At 40.4% G+C, this 20006-nt stretch overlaps 1 protein-coding gene across 3 annotated transcripts in view; it reads right to left on the bottom strand.

Moving 5' to 3' along the window:
* The window catches only part of DSCAM (DS cell adhesion molecule), a 442671-nt gene that overhangs the window by 359979 nt on the left and 62686 nt on the right, over positions 1-20006 (bottom strand). For all 3 annotated transcript variants that reach the window (XM_027689234.1, XM_027689235.1, XM_027689236.1), the window contains exons 2-3: positions 18587-18904; positions 14164-14310 (exon numbers count right to left, since the gene is read on the bottom strand). In XM_027689234.1, the coding sequence (XP_027545035.1) occupies positions 14164-14310; positions 18587-18904 (465 nt within the window). The remainder of the gene's footprint in view (positions 1-14163; positions 14311-18586; positions 18905-20006) is intronic.

Genomic DNA, 20006 nt, shown 5'->3' with positions numbered 1-20006 from the left:
ACATTTTTCCTAACAAAGTATTTGACAGCAAGGGATATCAACCATTAGAGAGACAAAAAAATTCTCTTCTTCAAGACAGTAAGGAGGAAGAGATTTTTGATTCCAAATGCAATTAATTTTCATTAATTTAAACAACACGAAGGTTCGGGCAGAGGGAATTGGAAAATTTAGGGCATTCGTAATTATGGTCCTCTGCTCCTGTGGTTTCCTTCCAACAATTTATTATCACTATCAGATGTAGTAAGAAAATAGATCTGAATGAAAGCAACACAGCAAAGGCAAAACACTTCATCTTCTCTCAGCTAACTGTGGATATAAGTCGGGTTTTACTAAACCCACCTCTCCCACTGAGCTTCACCTTTTACATCCTCACACAGGGAACTCCAGACCAAGGCAATAAAAGCTGCATAAACAGAAATCTGAAGCAGCAGTACATGGGTTTATTATAAATAATATATGAATGCTAATAATATTATATAATATGTAATATATAAAACATTCCCACCAAATTATCAAGGGTTCCAAACTTCCTTCACACTTAATCTCTGCCATTTCATATTTTAATACTTGGGAACAAACACACACAAAGCATGAATCCAAGTAAAGGACTGTGTTTTAGGAGATCCTCCCTGTTTGCAGGAGACTCAATGAGAAACAGAGCAAGTCTTGAAGCTTCTTTGCTTTTCAGTTTCCCCCTCTATAAAATGAGTGATAATTCTAATTAACCAAAAGAGGGTTTGGGTTTGGCATAAAGAGAGATCTGAAAATGAGCAGAAATAAAGGTTTCCTTGATTTTAAACAGAGTTCATGATACTTAATTTCTTTAGCACTTAAAAAAAAAAAACAAGTCAGCTCTAGAAAGTGCTATGAATAACCATTGAGAAGGATGCAAAGAATTCCTAATAATAAACAGAGCTCGTGCAAGAAAGGAGAAAAAGCATGAAAGAAAAGGAAAGCAAAAATCCAGTGAATAACTTCTTTTTCTTAAATCCCTTTTGAAAATGCACAGGGCATCTCACAAAGTCTCATTGGGCCACTGACATTTAGAGGGGTCCTCTTTTCCTCACTCCTTCCATGGAAGTGCTGAATGGATGCTGTGACACAGCACACATTATCCTATCACTGCTTATTTATGGAGGCACTTTTGCTTCCCAGCCCCGAAATTGCTTTTCAGCAAGTCATAAATGTCCACTTTGAAAAGCAGATCAGTTTTGCTTCCCTTGCTCTAACTGAATTAATGGCTTGTTTTCAGAAAAACAAAACAAAAAAATCATGATATCCAGTACACTTACAAACTCAAAAAAAAAATAAAATTTAAGCAGATTAAAAATTATGCAGATGATCAATCACATTATTTCTCTGGATTCTTCCTTAAGACTTCCCCATTTAAATACAATACAATATTAGCATTTATTATTTTCCTGCTTTCTTTTGTTCCCCTGTTTTGTTTTCCTAACCTCTCCCCTCACATCGGCAGCTACTTCCATATTTTATTATAGTTAGGGATTCATTGCAAAGTATTTCAGATAAATACATTGCAAATGGAAATATTTTCAATTCTGCTGCACATAAATGTAAAGATTTTTATGCTTGTTGAAACTCCTGCACTCTTGTGAAATTATACATTAACAATTTATTCTACAGAAATGTTTTGCTTTCAGAACACACTGACTACAATGTCTATTTCTTTGTATAGAATATATCTATATAATTTTATTAATAGCTTTAAATCTTTATACTGTTTTGTACATTTAAGGGATCAGGGTTACTACAACATAGTTGTGTATTTCTACATAGTGATTTTTAGCATTTCAGTTGGCACCATTATTTTATTTTTTGTCGCAGATAAACCTCCTAGTTTTTAAACAAACGTATTTCTCATCAGTTTTCTGTGAAAAACAGCTTTAAATTGGAAGGGAAAAAGGAGCACATGGAAGGATTCTCTGTCCTCAGCACTGAGACAGAACTCTTACAAGCACAAAACAAATGTAAGTCTAAAAGAACAGAGGGAAATATTTGTTACATGATTATCACTCAGGTATTGCCTGGAGGATCAGCTGCAAGAGAAATATCAGAAGAAAAAGATGTTACTTTTGTATGGTTTATATCTCTCTAAAGAATAATATGTGGGTTTACTAAACAATGGTATTTCAGTAGGTACAGTTGGGCAAGATGTTTTATAAACTGAGGGCAGTAAAAAAAAAATGAAATCTCTGCTGCTAGAAAATTAGAATCTGTTTGTCTCTTTGCTAGTTCAAAAATTAAATTAATCTCCACAGCTGAACCCCAGCGTTTTTTCTGAGTGTGTCAGGAATTTGTTTCTGTGTTTTAATGGAGAAGAGAAGGGAAAAAAAGGGGGAAAAAAAGTCCCTAGGCATGCAATTGAAAAACAGGAGTGGTGTATGTCAGCTCTGTTTTTCCTGCTGGAATACATAATCCGTGAACAGAGCCTGCCCTGACCTTCCACAAGTAGCAGGGCAATTGTTCCTGGGGATTTTATGAATATCACTATCCATTTGCAAAGAAAACCACGGATGAAAAGAGAAAAATGAATTTGAATTTGCAGTGAAAGTGAGCAGCCAGCACTGGGCTGTCCCCCAGCTGGAAGAGAGCCAGACTTGATCCCCGGGCAGGGAGCCAAGGAGACATCCTTGCCCTGGTGCACAACCAAGTTCTGCAGCTGGAGAGTGAAGCTTGGGCAGAGGAGGGACCTCTGCACCATCTTCAGGGGAGATAAAGATATAAGGATGCCAAGGTGTTAATTTTACTGTCCTTTCTTGCTACCAACCCAGAAGCAGAGCAGCAGTAAAGTTTTGCATGGGGAAGCTGTACAGGATAATCCCTCCAGGCCACCACAGGGAAGAATAAATCCTTCTGAGCAGAAGGAGAGAATGAAACCAAAACATAGAGCTGAAACCACAAAAACACACATGGGATGCACCTCTTAACTCACAACTCCTCGCAGTCCTCTCAAATGTCAAATTACCCCACCTTGAGGTACCCTTTTAGTCCACAGAATAAGCTGAGTTGGAAGGGACCCACAAGGATCATCGAGTCCAACCCTTAGCCCTGCATGGGACCATCCCCAAGAGTCACACCCTGTGCCCGAGAGCATCATCCAAATGCTCCTGGAGCTCTGTCAGCCTTGGTGCTGTGCCCACTGCCCTGGGGAATCTGTTCAGTGCCCAACCACCCTCTGGGGGAAGAACCTTTTCCTCATATCCAGCCCAAACCTCCCCTGACACAACTTCAGGCCATTCCCTTGGGTCCTGTCACTGGTCACCACAGGGAAGAGATCACTGCCTGCCCCTCCTCTGCCCCTCACAAGGAAATTGTTCTCCAAGGCTGCACCTGATCACTGTCCAACCTCACAGAGCAGGCTGGGAAACATTCCCTCCTGGCAGTGATGTTCACTGGCCACATCTGGGAGGCACAGGTGAGTGTCAGCCCCGGGGAGGAAGATCTGGCCCAGGCTAGGGGGAGTTTAGCCCTCACATCAGGGCTCATTCCCCAGCCACACTGCTGCACGAGGGCTCAGCAAGAGCATCCTCTCACCTGAGATGTCAGCAGAGCCAGCATGAATTTTTAACTCACTCCTCTGCTCACCGAAGCAGCAGCTGCTTTCGGTCCAATTCACTGCACAAGATGTGCAATCTTAAGTTTTACGCCGAGGTGAAATCCCCATATTAATTCATATTGAGTGCGCATAACAGTCAGTGAGGAATTGGCAGCGTGGAGAGAGAGAGAGAGAGAGAGAGAGAGAGAGAGAGAGAGAGAAGGGGAATTTCTGGGATCAAAACTGAATTAGCTGCTTCAAAATGACTGGTGAGTGTTCCATGAAGGCGCCCAAACCAACACAGGGCCGCTCAGACGGCAGCAGGGGAAAGGAAACTTGCAGGCACAGGAAAGGACACAACGAGGTAGGAAAGAATAAGTGGCCATGGATATGTACCTACAGCCTTCATTTCGTGAGCCCATAATTCTCTCTGGCAGCTGCATGATTAATTCAAAGATTATTGATTTTTTCTTTTTTCTTTCTTGCCCAATCCTGTTGACCTGCTTTTGTTGACAGGGCTGTGTGGATCACACTGCTCTGGCATCACGTCGGGCTCCGTGGCCCTCAGTAAACACTTCAGCTCATTCAACACCAACGGTGCTCAAGTGCATGGTAAGAACACGCAGAATTTATTTCAAACCAAGCAAACGTGAACAGACAAACTGATAGGCTACTTCTGCTGCGAAAAATACCTGTAATTGCAATTATAAAGCAATTTTGATGGTGATGGTGACATCTCAACAGTTCTATCTTTCTTCTGTACTCTCACTTTTATGAAAGAATCACTGGTTTTAGGTTTTCTGGACATTTGGGTGCAGCAACTGCTTACAACATAAAATGTTTAGCCTTTGCATCCACCACCTTTTGCAGCAGGACTGAGCATCTGCCCCTGTGCAGTTACACAGGTCAAACTCACACACCAGATCACAGGCTTTAAAAATTCACTTTATTCTAACTAAAAGGTCACCTGGCCTTCATTGTAACCTTCCTCCAAAGAGAAAACATACATGCAATTAAAATATACCTTTCCAGTTTAGCAACCCAGGCACAACACTGATGTCACAGCAAATGAAACAATCTCTACCAGAGATATATTTCCAGTTCTTTCTAATGAGTCATTCTTCTAATGAGCCTTTCAATAAAAACTGGACTCCCAACAGGGAAGACAAACCAAATGAGCACCTGTATGGCCATCTACAGCCCTAAAAAAAATGTGGATTTATCAACTTAATAGCGCCGTGCTCCACAATGTTGTTTTAGTTGAAATCCGTGACTTATTACAACACACAAGACTAGAATGTTTCTGTTTCTTCTAGATGTCACCTGTAAGTATCTCTGTTGTCACCATTCTTCTAGATGTCACCTGTAAGTATCTCCTTGGTGTTAAAAAGTCTTTGATTATTAAAAATAACCTTAAAAAACCACAGCTGGGGGCAGTTTTGCCATTCTAGTCCTCTCAGAGTGCAGCTGCACCACGTACACAGGCAGAAGCTGTATGGTATAAAGAATTCCCAGTAGCAAGGCACAAACTCATTAAAATGGATCTCATGCATCAATTTTGTCCCCTCATATCAAAACTGTCAGAGCTCATTGGCTGTTTGCTCAGGTTAGACAGAGTTTTGATGGGAAACCTCAAGCATACAGTGGCTTAATGTGGTCACCTGCTTATCCACTGCCTTCAGGAAGGTGACAAGATCACAAGCTACTGGTAGAGCAGATTTATAAGGAAGAAAACAATGCTGCAGTCATTATTTATTTCACAAAGCAAAAAAAAATTAAAATAAATAACAAAATCAGACCTAAAACCAGCACACTGATTCATCAAAGTGTGTTGCTGCTCCTAGAATTTTGATGCCAAACATGAGCCTTGCTGCCTACAAAATCACCCTCCCCCCAAAAAATCCTACAATCAAACCAAAGCAATAAAAATACTGCTTCAAATATTTAAGAAAAAGTAGACAAACCAAAAACTGCCTGAAGAATCATAAACAAAGAGGGAAGACAAAATGGAAAAATGTTGAGTGAGCACCTGTGAGGGTTAGCAGTCAGCCTGCTCTAATTTCACCTTTAATAAAGATCTGGTAAACATCCAGTTAATTAAAATGCAGGCCATATTTATTTGAAGGTTTTGCAAAACCCCAGAGAGAATTAATATTACAGGAACCGTGGGGGCTAGAAAAAGCTGGCCAGATGATAAAATGGGATTCAGCCAGGAAAATGAAAGAAATTTCAAGTACATCTGGGGAGAAAATAATGTGACACAGATATTTCCAGTGAAAGACTAACTGTGTCACTGGATTCAACCATGCTGAAAGAAACCTCTTCATGACTGGCAACATCAATAACAAGGTGGTAAAACAGAACAGTTTGGGCATCAGATTGGATAATGTTATGCATGGTCCAACAGACCCTCAGGCCCAGAGAGAGATGTGATAAGTGCCCATATATATGTATATGTATCTGTATACACACACTGATGGATACAGAGAGGGAAAGGGAGAGCAAGGCATATTTTATAAAAAAAATAATTAAATTGAAGCCTTAACATAGAATATAGAGTTGCAATCTCCTTCTCTCTCTCTCTCTCGCTCTTTAATTCACAAGGCAAAAGCAATTCTAAAGAGGGCCTGAATCCAATCAAGTTTTTCACATGCTTTAATTTAAGTAGACAGAAAAATAAATTGAAGAGTTGAGATAAAAAATAGAGAAAGAGCACTAGGGGGTTGTTGGGTTTGGTTTTGGGTTTTTTGGTTGGTTTTGAAGTGAGTAGAGGAAAAGAATCCCTTCCAGTGATGGAAATGGAGGGTTGTCCAAAACTGAGGAGCAATAGAAGGAGGGAAAAAATTATGATACAGTTGTTTCTTAGACATGCTTCATTACTGAAATGCCAAAGCCACTACTACTATTTGTGAATCCCATCAGCAATTAAAAGTTCTGGATATAGTGAGACAGAGCAAATTTTGGCTTTCTGCACTTTAAGCACCAAGACACCCCACCCAAAGATACTTTTCTCCTCCATCTCTCACAAACAGCCACCACCGTTCCATGCTCTCAGAACAGCCAGAACACCCAGACACACTGAGGAAAATCTGCAAGTTCCCTCCACAGGAAAATAAGTCTCCTTGATATTAACACCTCCATCCCACAAGCTTCCCCGTCCTGGTTAAAGGATCAGAAACCACTCCTACACCAGGATGACATCGCTCACTTTCCTCTGTGATACCAAAATGTGATTCTTTGGCATGTGGATCAGATGCTTTCCACCTTCATCCCTTTGAGTCACTCCAAACACCCACATCCCACAAAGCTGCTGAAATCCTTGTATCCAGTGCTAAGGATACCACAGGTGTAATTTTTAAATTATCCACCTGATCAAAATACTCCCATGTAGAGGAGTAGGAAGCAAGCACAGAGTAGCCAGAGGAATGGTCACAGAGTCATAGAATCATTTATATTGGAAAAGAGCTCTAAGATCATCGAGTCCAACCATTAACCCAGCACTGCCACATCCACCACCAAACCGTGTGCCAAAGTGCCACATCCACAGGTGTTTTTAGCACTTCCAGGGCTGGTGATTTCACCATTTCCCTGGGGAGCCTGTTCTGGCCACCCTTTCAGTGAGGAAATTTTTCCTAATATCCAATCTAAACCTCCCCTGGCACAACTTGAGGCCATTTCCTCTTGTCCTATCACTGGGTGAAGAGACCGACCCCCACCTCACTACAACTTCCTTCAATGTTTTAAATACATCTCCTTGCTCAGGTACATTTTTAGTTTACAATGAGACAGAGTATGAAAAATATTTGCACAAGCAGAAGTGCTAAGATTTTACCATTTCCACTTTCCAGTACCATAAGAGACACTGCCCTCTTAAAAGAGCAGAGCTCTCAGGAAAAATGTGGAAAACCAGCCTTTTGTTAAATAATGTAGGAAATAACTTCTTCCTGGGTCCCTTAGGAAAATAACCTTGCTGAAAGGGAAAGTGAGGAAGCAATATATTGTCTTTGGAGATGGGCAAGTGCACTTCACAAGTCTTCAAGAAGCCTGGAAAACACATTACTGTAACAGCAAACCTGCAGCCTGACCTGAGCATGGCTGAATGCTACTCACAGCAGCTTTCCAGGGAGTCAAGGAAGTTCAGCAGATGGAGGGGTTGGATTGCTGTACTTTTTACCAAAACATTCTGTCCTGTCACAACTTTGAACAGCAGAATTAAACCTCACTGACAAATTTCTGGTAGAAGGTAGTTTACATCCAGAATTTTTTTTATTTTATTTATGTTCAAATACCTAAGCATAAAAAATTGTCCTCTTCATCATACTCCACCTAGAAGCAGGAGAAATCTTGCATCTAGAGCATTCAGTGGCACAGGGTGAAATGTAGGCTGAATGCCTGTTTTTTGGCAACTCTGGTTAAGCATTGATGTCAAACTGAAGCAAGAAAGATCATAGCTCATGACTAGACACACTTGCAATCAAAGGGCTGGGCTTCATCCTTGTGATCATCAACAGCAATCTCATTCTGATCACAGGACTCTGCACACAGGACCACTCTGCATAAAGAGATTTTTTTTTTCCCTTCCTGTAAGTACAAACCTCTTGGCTGAAAAAAACAGTGATTGCTCTGTGTGAGCTGAACCTCTGCTGTAATCTCCAAACCCCAGCACAAACTGCAGTGCTGTATTTCAGATGTCACCACGTGATAACTACTGGCAAACACTGACTGCTTGACTGGCAACTGCAGCAGTTCAGAAAAGCCCTTTTGTGCACAAAGAGATCCAAGAGCCCCTGAGCCTTTTAAAGACGAGACTTGAGGAACTTGTGTGTAAATAAATAATGCAATTCATTACATCAAATGTAGGTCACTGTACATCAGTGACACTTCTCAAGCCGTGGTCCAGTGTGACTAATTCCTGGTTGATGGGAAGCACTGTGGCTGGAAGGCTCATCTGCTGTCACCAGCACGTCAGTCACAGCCCTTCAGGGAACTCTGTTCCATCCATGCTCACCCACCTTCCCTCAGAGCTGCTATTCCTTCAGTGCAGCATTAAATATGCCATTGTGCACAGTCCATATTATCTGTCTCTCTCCTTTTCTGTGTTTTTTTTTTAAGCAGTCACACTCCATGTATAAATCAGATTCTTGCATGGTATGTCATTAGAGGGGAAAATGGGAATTCGGAGAGGTCAGGGCACGAACCTATTCATGATCCTGCTCTTGGCACTGAGCTATTCAGACACACAGAAATCTCCAAATCCCTTGCAGTTATCAGCATCAGGATAGGAGGGATTCATAACAGAAGTACAGTGTGTAGTGACAGACCCATGTTAATTCTTCAGCCTTTCTCTTTGTTTACAGCTCTTCTCCGCTCTGCTCTTTTCTCTCTGCTGATCCCTGGACACTGACCTTCAATTTTAGCAACCCCTTTCTCCCCTCCTTCCCCTACAACCACACCCATCCTTTGCTCTCTCCGGGACTAATTAAGACATGGATGGACTCTGCTCTCTGTTTTTTACCCAGGCAAAGCAGAACCAGCAATTATTTTACCTTCCTTTCTAGCCCAGCTTCACTATTCTGTGTGTGAAGAAGGAATGAACCAAGCACTGGACTCCCACCTGCCTTGCACTTGCTCAGTGGGAGCAGAAGCACAATCTGTGGCACTTTTCTCCACTACTGTCTCTTGATTTTATGGCTGTTATTACAAAAATATTCTTTGCTGCACCCTTTGGTCCTGCAGGACCTTGGCTGTTGTCGGCGGTTCCAAGGTCAACACAAAGCTGATTCCAAAAGTCTCTTTCTTTGGGAATGCTTTGTGAAGGAAAGCTCTAAGAGGGAAAGGAAGCTTTTGAGCAAGATTTACGCAGCTATCCATCACACAGTGTTCTAGGAGGATTTAAGCTTTTATGTTTAGTGTCATCTAATGAAAACACATAAGAGCTGGTTACTGATCTGAGAGAACACTGCACATCAATACTCTCCCTGTTATAATTCAAATGAACTTCAGATTCAGTCTCAGGTCCACTGACAGTATCAAATTCTTTAGAATAAAGTAGGATCTTCAGAAGAGATCCTGAAGTTCCAGCTGTAGAGGTTGGTACAGCAGTAAATCTGCACTTTGTGAGCCCCTTGAGACTTCTCAGAACTACCATCAGCCCTTCTATTTTGCTGACACCTCACAGGTTCTTAGGCAACACAGGCACCTTCTGCACAGTTTGACTGCTTTTGCTAGAGGACACAAAGAGGCAAATACAACACACTTGATGCATCTGGAGCAGACTGACAACTGCCAAGGTCTGCTGCTGTCCTTCTCTGTCAGAGAGTTTGTAACACAGCTGTACACAGTGGAGATGGCTGAATATTTCATCTAACAATTATTATTCAAAATGGAGCTTTCCAGTATGAAAATATTTCTGTGTATTTGCTGTTGGAGGCTGGGGCTTTCCACTTTTCCTCAAGATAAATTCATCCAAATAACTGGGTTTGCTTTGCTTTAAAAATCTTTTTTTTTTGTTTTCTTTTTTTGCTACCTTGGCCCCTGGAGGACACCCTGAAAAAGCTTTTTGGCCTCAGATTTGCTGCCACATGGAAAGACAAAGTGTAGGAGCAAAACCCCAATTATGTAGCTGTTCCCCTGAGAGACAGACAAGCACATGCACACCTTTTCAGTCTGCAGCTGTCCTTGCACATGGAGACTTCATAAAAATTGGTATTTCTGCCTCCAAACATGGGCACCTTCCCGTTTATTGAACATGGAGTCTGACCTATTGGGATACTCCTTGGAAATGCTCCAGCAATGGGTCTTAATATGTTTCAACTCCCAATTACTTTACAATAACCTGGAGGCATGACATAAAATTGCAGCCAGGAAACAGAAGATGTTTTTGCCCAGCTCTATTTTTTCCACACTTTGATCACTGTGGACATCACTGTGCTCTCTGAAAATCAAGCATACAGACAAAAGCAGATATGCTTAGAAAATATAATCCTCCTTTAACTAAGGAATAACCTTCCTAAACATTCTTTCTAAAAGGGTAGGATATTTTTACATTATAAAAGTAAAAACACTGCTTTTCTTGTTGTTTTATTTTTGTTTAAAATTTTACATGTATATAAAAAGAGAGCTGATATCTAGATCAGTAACAGCTGCAATAAAGGATTCTGGTTCATCTACAGATCTCTCTATCCTAGTAGTCAGAATTGCACTACAGGTAGACAGGTATATGAAATATTTACTCAAAACTGTTCTTCAAAATATTGCATTGGGGTTTAAGTCATGCAGAAAAGAAAAAAAAAACATCCTCTCTGTTGGTCCACTTGCTTATCAAGCTTCCCCACTGAAAAGCTTCCCTATTTCCTGTCATAGGGAGTTTCCCATTCCCTGCTGTGAGGTTTAAGCTTCCTGGGCTAGTTGTGTCTTCCATTTTAAATGGATAAATCATCCCAATGAAAATCATGGATGTATAGAACGCTGTGGGTGGGAAGGGACCTTAAAGATCATCCAGTTCCACCCCCTGCCATGGGCAGGGACACCTTCCACTGGCCCAGGTTGCTCCAAGCCCCATCCAACCTGGCCTTGGACACTTCCAGGGATGGGGAATTTACAACTTCTCTGGGCAACCCGTGCCAGGGCCTCTCCACCCTCACAGGGAAAAATTTCTTCCTAATATCTAATCTAACCCCACACTCTGTCAGTTTGAAGCCATTTCCCCCTATCCTGTCACTGCTCTTGAAAACAGTCTCTCTCCATTCTCCTTGTAGCTCCCTTCAGAAAATGTTCTCCTCATCTTGATCCTCTTCCCCACTTTTTTTTATTCTTTGCTTTTTCTTATTGTTCCATAAATACTACCTTCTTTTCCCAAAAAAGTCTCGTCCACCTCAAGCCATGGAAACCATCATTCTCCAAGTGTGTATCTTTTTATATTGCTTTTTTCACGGCAGAGGTTTTTTCCCTCAAGGTGACTCTCATTTTTGCTGATGCTAATGAATAATCAATAAATCAGTTACATTAAGAAACAAGAGGAAAACAAATCAGGACTTGATATTTCCAATATTTAACGGTGAAATTAAAATCACACCAATGGATCTGGTCTAGCACATAGAAAAAAAACCCAACCACCAAACATGCAAGCAGGGGCTGAATAAGCAAGAATATGCATTTCCTTGGACTATTGATCATTAGGGAAACAGCTCAATAGTCATGTTATGTCTTGCATCCTATTCATCAGCACTGGCATTCTAAGACAGGCTTGATCAATACCTCTCATTTGGGTTCATGGTCAGATTATTGCAAAATTGATTATGGGCAAAACTCAAGCCCGTTGTTTATGAAACACGTGTGGGTTGGGGTTTTTAAATGCTCTCACTATTAAGCTGCTGTTACAGAGTATTAAATGGTGAACAAACAAATCTTGCCATCCCTGTGGTTAAAGCAGAGCAATGTTTTCCTGCTTCCCTCCTGCCCTTGCATGACAGGTAGCACTGACCTGTCATCTAACCTGTGATTTCATCTCTGAAACTAAATCTCTTCCGTGACATGACCCCATGTGATAAACTGAGATTTTTAATAGCTTCGGTTGTAATGAATTATGTTTTATTTCCATTTAGGGTTCTGCCAACTGCAGAATTAAGGGATTGTGAGATAATTAGAAACTTGTTAAAGTTTGTAATAGATATTTTATGATGGTAGCCTGGTCAACCACAGCCAGAAGTTGCATTAAGGAAAGTAAATGATTAGATTTAGGTCTATATAGTTAAATGTCATTACACACTTTTATCCTCCAAAAGTTTAGGGTTAAAACCAATATAATCCACTAAAAATGAAATTTTCTATAAGTAGAAGCCATGGTGGTGTGCAGAATTGCCATATTTTCTTCCCTAAAGAAGGGATTACAGAGACCTGTGTGCCCTACTCTTGATTCCAGGGGGAAGGGCAGGACTGAGCCACTCAGGGATATCACAAAGGTACAAGGTATTAATGTTGAGCTCAAAAAAAAAAAATCAGATTGAGAGGATACAATCTACGTTGACTGAGGAAATATGCATTTTTTCTTATAATTCATAATGAACAAACTTAAAGAAAATAAAAATTAAGGTAGTTAACCACACAGACATACACCTTTTTTTTCTCTAGCCAATACTCACACATACAGATATATGTGCCTCATGTAGCAGCCTATTTTAAGATGAAGGAAAATAAGCACATCCATCCACTGTTGCATTAAATAATCATACTTTTGATAATCCTAAGCATATTTCTGTATCATTATTTAAAGAATAATGGAAAGCTTATTTGTGTATTTAAATACAACTCTGACTTGTGTTGGCTGAAGTGTGGGTGAGTCCTACAACTCAGATATTACAGACCCCTTTGAGAGAACACACTCCCTTTCAGTTGCTCAATGACAAAAATAATATTTCCTAATAAAATCCAAGAGCATAATAAGGAAGTGAATTCACCAAGCCCAAACAGTGCAGCAATAATACAGAACAACTGATCATCAGTTACACGGTACTTAAATATCTACCAAATCCTTAGAAAGCTCTTTGAAATACATTTTTTGAAAAAGTAGAACAAGGTGATGTCAGGAGTCAATAAAACACAGAGAGAAATGAAATCTATAATATGAGTCATATCGAGACATAGATATTTCCATCAATGCCACGTTTGTCAGAAAGAAAAGAGCATTAATATCCTGAGGATGCTACAAAAACATTTCCACACACTGAAGGATCAGAAACACAAATATATTCTTAAACATATTCTGCAGCAACATTTAATTCAAACTGGTTTTTTTCCATTCTGCATAACCCTGGACCAACACATTTCCAATTTCTTCACACATAAATCATTTGTACATGTAACAACAGCAGCATGTGTGTAATACATAGAATTTAGATATGTACTATACTGAAAATAGTCTTCCTATGTTTTCCTTCTCCCTTCTTAGAATGTTTGTGCTTTAAAACATTAGATATTCGTTGCCTGAATTCCTTGTACTTCCTGAAAAATGCCTCACATTTCCTCACTTTGCCAGTAAATAGATTAATGCACGTAACTGCTTTAGTATAGATTGTTTCACTTCAATATGTTCAGATTATGGCACAGTTTACCCTGTGCTTAAGCCTCCAGTGTTATCTGTGAAGATATCTGAGATTAAAATGCTGTGAAAGTATAAATATCAATTACATACCTCATTTAAACATAACCAAACAAATTTAGACTCTGGATTTCTCCTAATCCATGAGTAGCATTACGAGTGGGAAAAAAAACAATTACAACCCAGCACATGTTCTGTGACACTCAAATTTCTTTGGCACGTGGGAGCTCTTTATCAAAGTTAAAACACAAACCCACTGCCACAGCAGCAGAAGGCTGGGTTTGTGTCTGGTATAAAGCAAATATCACGTTATTTTCCCCCCAAGCAGGGCTGTCTGAAGCCTTCACGTCACACGCCCAGTCACAGGGATGCAGCAATGCTGAAGTGCAAGGATGACATCCCGTCCAGCTATAACTGACTCCAAGGAAACATCAGGCATTTGGGAGGGCAGAAAACAACCTGGAAACATCCCTGCCAGTGCCAGCTGGGAAGGAAAACCGTAAGAGCCTACCTGAGACAAGCGAGACTGTGTCTTTCTCCCATGAGACAACAGTGATGTATGCCTCCACAGAGGAGGGGATAATGCACTTGAACACTGCTACATTGCCTCTCATGGCTTTCTGGTCCTCCACACGGACTGTATAGGGTTCCCGTAAAACTGGAGGGGGGAAAAAAAGAGGTGCCATTAAACAAGTTGCCACCGCACATCTCATCTCATCCGTTGCTTCGGTCGGCCTTGCAGATCTCCCCCGAGAAGGTGACTCGAGCTGTGAGCTCTTCTGCCTCAGTAAATGACACCATTTCACAGAGTTAACATCTGAAAGCGTTCCCAGAGCTTTTTGTTTCCTCAAAATCTGCGTTTCACCGTTTCTGTGCTCCTGCCCCACCTCATCCTTAGGGCGAGGAGAAGGACTGGGGTAAGAACTGAGTGTTGATGGGGGTAAATGGTGTTGTGCCTTCTGTTAACTTGTCTAGTTTCTCGTGCCATGTTTCCCTTCACAAAGGGTTTCTGCTCAACAAAGAGCCCGAGGAACATGCAGGCTCTGTGTGTGAATTAGACATCCAGAGGGGAGAAGAGAAGGTCAGTGTCATTTAGGATTTTGAAGAAGTGAGAAGCAAAGGAGAAAATCAATGGAGGTGACAGCAAGAGAAAACCCAAAGTGTCTCAGAAACACAGAGAAATGAGAGTATGTAAGGTAACAGCTACACTGGATTGACCAGCCCTGAAAGAAATCAGATAATGGCAAGAGAACAGAAACAAACCCATGATTGCAGCAAGTAAAAAACATGTTACATTAAAAACCAGCACTATTCAAAAAACACTTAGGTCCAGACTTATTTGTCTTGTATCTGAAAGAAATAATTTAGCGAACAGAAAGAAAAAAGCACAACTGGATGGACAAAGAGGATAAAAGCACAACTGGAGAAATCCTAATATTGCTGGGATGATATGGAGTTGCATTGTGTAGGAGAATGGAAAGAAGGAAAATCCTGACTCGGAAATAATTCCACGAAGAGTGAGGGATGAACATTTCTGTGAGCAACAGTTGATGGAGAAGGTGATAGAGCAGGGAAGAAACAGATGTTGTCCACTACAACACGTAAATGGGTAAGACAGGACAGGCAAAGCCAGTAAATCCTTTTCAGAGTTTACAAAAGCATCTCTCTACATCAGGAGCACTGGAATTTCTAAGAATTAGCCCCATTTACAGTGTATTTAATGAAAAAAAAGGCAGAGTACTGAGATGTAACTGTAGTCTTCACAAATGCAAACAGCATCAAGTTTTCAGGTCCAGTGCTGCCACTGCAAGAAGGAAGAATGAAGTTCTCCACCCCAAACATTGCTATAACAATATGACTGTTAGAAGCCTTAATTAAAAAAATAAATGTAATAAAAATAAATTAAATTAAAAATTAAATACCTTTTTAAAAAGAAAAAAAAAATCCATTTTCTATTATAAAGAAGGCACTACTAGTTTTTAGAAAATAATTTATTTTTATTCAAAGGTGAAGATTCTTAACCCTGCTGTAAGTGTTGAACTTGTATTTGAAACACTTCAATACAGTGACTTTACAGCAGTGGCTGCCCTGTGATGAAGCAGCCCCCTAATCTTGTTCTACACCGAGGGAATGGCACATAGATCATCTTAATGAGGCTGACTTTTGTCTAAGGCTCCTGCTTCAGCCATCATTTACAGAACAGGCCTGTTTAGCAGCAATATCCTAACACACTGCTGAAGGTATTTGTACCTTTCAGAGCAGTATTTGTACCTTTCAGAGCCATTTTGCAAATCTGCCCGAATACAGAAACCATGTGGGGCACAAAAACTGGAAAGAGGTTTATTCACATCCTTGCTTTAAAAAGTTTACATTATTGTGATTTACAAGGCCCCTCAGCTATTTCCAGATCGTAGTTTTGACAGTTCCCATGAATAAATTGCTGATTTTTACCTCTTTCAATTTTTTTTTTTTTTTTTAAATCCCAAGTCCCCAGGTCATTAATTTATATGCGAATTTCTTGGCTAAAAAAATATACTCTTCCCTGCCATGACTGCACAGGGAAGCTTGAAGATAAAAAGGAGATATTCACCTTTAATCCCATGTGGGACAGGCCTGGAAGAGGGTTGGGTTTGGGTTCATTGGTGGGGGGGATTATGTTTTTGGAGGGGCTGGGGATGTGCGTTGCACTACATGCAAAATTACATGAAAAAACACAATTACAATAATTTGTGAGCTGGAACTCTTGTATCTGCTTCCCATATCCTTGGGGAAACAGGTAAATGAGGCTCAGACTTTCTCCAGCCAACTGTGACAATGGGCAGAGCTGTGTTAGTCTTTGTGCTATGAACTGAAGCTCCACAAAGCTTCTGCATTTTTAGGAAACCCTGTTGCTGTTGGATGGGCACTGGAAGCAGGAGGAGATAGAGAAGGGATTAGAAAAGGCCTTTCCAAAATCATGCTAATTAGGGCCAATCTGAAATAATGTTCAGATTTCACATGAAAGTACCACATTAACAAATGAAATTCATAATTTCACCTTTTAGCAGCACAGGGTTTATCACCTGAGCCTAAAATACACTTACTGCTATGCACAGAAGGCTCTCAAAATTGTGTTTTGCTGGGAATGAGGGATTACACAAGCCTTTGGAAAAGATGCTTGCTAATAACTATTCTCTGCCATCAGGCACAATGAGAGCTCTGACACACAGCACCAGTCCACATGCAGGAAGAGGACTTGTTTATCTTGTTATCCAAACCTCAGATTAACCGAGAAATTGAGTCAAGTGGAGAAATGAGCGTTAAAAGGTTAAAAAAGGGAAAGAAAAGAGGTAAAGGGACATTTCTGACTTGGCCACAATAAAAAAATTGTTAATTTATGAGTCAAGCAGCTACAGCTGCTACTGCAAAGCCCTTTTTTCAAGTCCTTTTTCTATTTGCAAAGCTTATTTCTCAAACAGAGGGAGAAGATTTCTTTTGGGGGTTCCATGGATTGATGGGTCACTGCTGGGCAACAAACAGAGCTACATCCTGTCACCCCTGTCATCTACTTTACACCTAAAGGAACACCAAGCAAGTCACTGCAAGTTTTAGCCTCCTTTACATCACTTTTAGTTTATCTAAGAAATAGAAAAATTAGAAACTAATACTGGGAAAAAAAATTACGCCCAAAAGATGTTCAAAATTGAGATACACAGACAAATCCACACATGAAAAAAGTATATTATGTTGTCTCTAAATGTAATTCTTACAGACAACATGTCCACAAATCCATGAAAGTAAAACTAAAAGCACAAAAACTAGAAATGAGTTTCAACCATTAAGTTGGTTACAATGTGTTCTTATGAATCTTTGATTTTCAAGCCTTTCTTTGTGGACAACTGAACATTCTCATAAGGAACACGGACCATTATGGAAACTCCCCATATATGTAGCATGATTACTTGCTTCTTGTGCAAGAAAACCCACTTTTCTAGACTAAAATTTTAATGAGACATGAATTTCATGGAAACCTGGCTTTTATTCTTGCCTCCTCATTGTCTACCAGCTACAGATCTCTGAATGTTAATTTATTGTTAGGAAGAAGAGAATACATTTTCCTATTTAAAAAGAAAGTCACAGGGAAATCTGCTTGCTAAGTGTCCACGGTTTTCCTTGTGAAAGTCCTGTGAAGACATATCTCCAAAGGAAAGATAATTCTCTTGTGGGAAAAGCCAATCTTAGCTCCAACAACAACAAAGAAGTTCCGAGGATTTGCATTTGCCAAGGGTCAGCTCCCAGACTACTTTTTGTTTGTTTGTTTGAATATTTTAATTAACTGAAGTGGGTAGACAAAAAATCTTCAAAAACAACGCAATCATGTGTTTATGTGTTGTAACAAAAGGCCTGATTTTGATCCCACTCTTAATTCTCCACTTGCTGACCCAGCCAGTAGGGAAAACAGATGCAAAACCACTGTGCTCATTTGCATCTTTCAGCTTAAAGAGGAAGCACTGCCTGTGGACCCACAGCAGTTGCTGAATCACTGCACAGGACACAAGTTTTTCCTCTCAAAATAGAGCACAAGTGACCACAAGGAAATGAGAAGGGATGTGATTGGGCAAACATCCCTCTTTTCTTCCAGCCCCTGTACAAAATATGCAAAGACTCATCTTTTTCCCTCTTTAATGTGTAAGCATGGCCTGATTTCATTATCAGTTCGTTTTTCCTTATACTTGTGCTCAACTGATTAAGATCATTGGAAAACTAACTTTTTACCCCCAAAATAATTCAAACTAAGGAGGAAAGAATCCAGTATTTCACTGAATATTGTTAAGAGTCCAGAGGTCACACTTCTGTCCATTCTCCCTCGATTTACAGCTGCTGCTGCCCTTTGAAACACAGAAATTTCCCCCCTCCTCAAGCCCCTTTGAACCCAAATAAAAGACAGTACTTACCAGCCTTAATGTGAACATCCTGACTCCTGATTTTCCCTGAAGGATTTTCAGCTGTGCAATAGTAAGTGTTATCATGGATTAAGTTATTAAAGCTTGAAGGAGGGAAGGGGAAAATTTGGAGAGTGCCATTGGGGTGGACGTGGCGGATCCCTGGGACATCGTAGATCTCCTCGCCCGTCGCTAGGTACCATCTGAGCGTCACAGGGGGGATCCCTGCAGCTGGACAGGGGACCAGTGTCCCTGTGGTGCTGGCAAACACTACCTCTTGCAGAGATGCATTGACAAAGTATAGACTGGCGTGTAGCTCTTCACTGAAAACTGCAAGACAGAAAAAAAAAAAGAGAAAGAAGAAACGTTGAAAATCGAAGAAATTTTCCAGCTGCGCGCGAAACAATTCGACACCGAAATCAAATGTGATGCCTAGGGAAGGTAATCAAAGCATCTGGATCCTAAGGTGAGCTCTAAGAGAATGTTCCTTGTTTTCAAAGGAAATATCACCAGATTAAGCACACTAAGTGTGGGTAAAATGAGAAACTCCTTTCGGTGTAAACTGATGCAGGCCCGTTCGCTTTTACGTTCGCTGGTGCAGCACTCTTTGTGAGCCCAGCAAAAATCTAGTAATCTACTTTTATGACATTTCTAGCAACTAAATTTCTGCCTGGAACACAGGCATTTTCTGTTAGCATCTCTAAATTTATTTCTACAGTCTTACTGTGGCAAAAATGACACATAAAGTAATAAAAAGAACTGAGCAAACAGTGGAAAAAAATCCCCATAATTCCTCAGTTATAATACATATCTATACTTAATACAGATGCAGCTTAATAATAGATTACATCACTTGGTCAGATCTTTCTAAGAAAGACCTATAAACCTGGGTACAAAGCACAATAATCTTGGTTCTGTCACCCATGTGACTGCAGTTCCCCTCCCAGCCTGAAACTGTGGATTCTATTACACTGAAAAAAGTCTGTACTGGTCAGAGCATAAGATTAGCCCTCATTCCTCTGAACACTCCTGCCATGGGTTATTCTGTTGTTACCCAGAGGGCTTGAAGGTTTCCCAATATTTCATCCGAAGTACCTTCCTAACCTTCTCTGTCTGAGAGCATATCAGCATAAAAAGATTTTTGTTTCCCAGTAAATGGGAGGATACATTCCAACACCACCACTCTGCTTCCCATTTCCTAATAGTAAAAACACGACAGTTCAGCTTGACACAAACACAGAAACTTGGATATTTCACTTTATCTCAAAAGCATTAGATTCTGACATGATTTTCTAAATCAAGTCTGGTAAGGATTAAGTTTCTGAAAAGGCGACCATAGTGCAACAAAGCCCAGTGAGCATCAGTGAGACATATTTCAGTTTAGCCTTCATTGGCATAAGATGGATTCTCTTATCCTGCATAAAGAACTTGC

The sequence above is a fragment of the Neopelma chrysocephalum genome, unplaced genomic scaffold, assembly GCF_003984885.1.
Source record: "Neopelma chrysocephalum unplaced genomic scaffold, ASM398488v2 Primary Assembly neopelma1_76, whole genome shotgun sequence".
Classification (NCBI taxonomy): Eukaryota; Metazoa; Chordata; class Aves; order Passeriformes; family Pipridae; genus Neopelma; species Neopelma chrysocephalum.
This window is presented reverse-complemented; position numbering and strand designations above follow the sequence as displayed.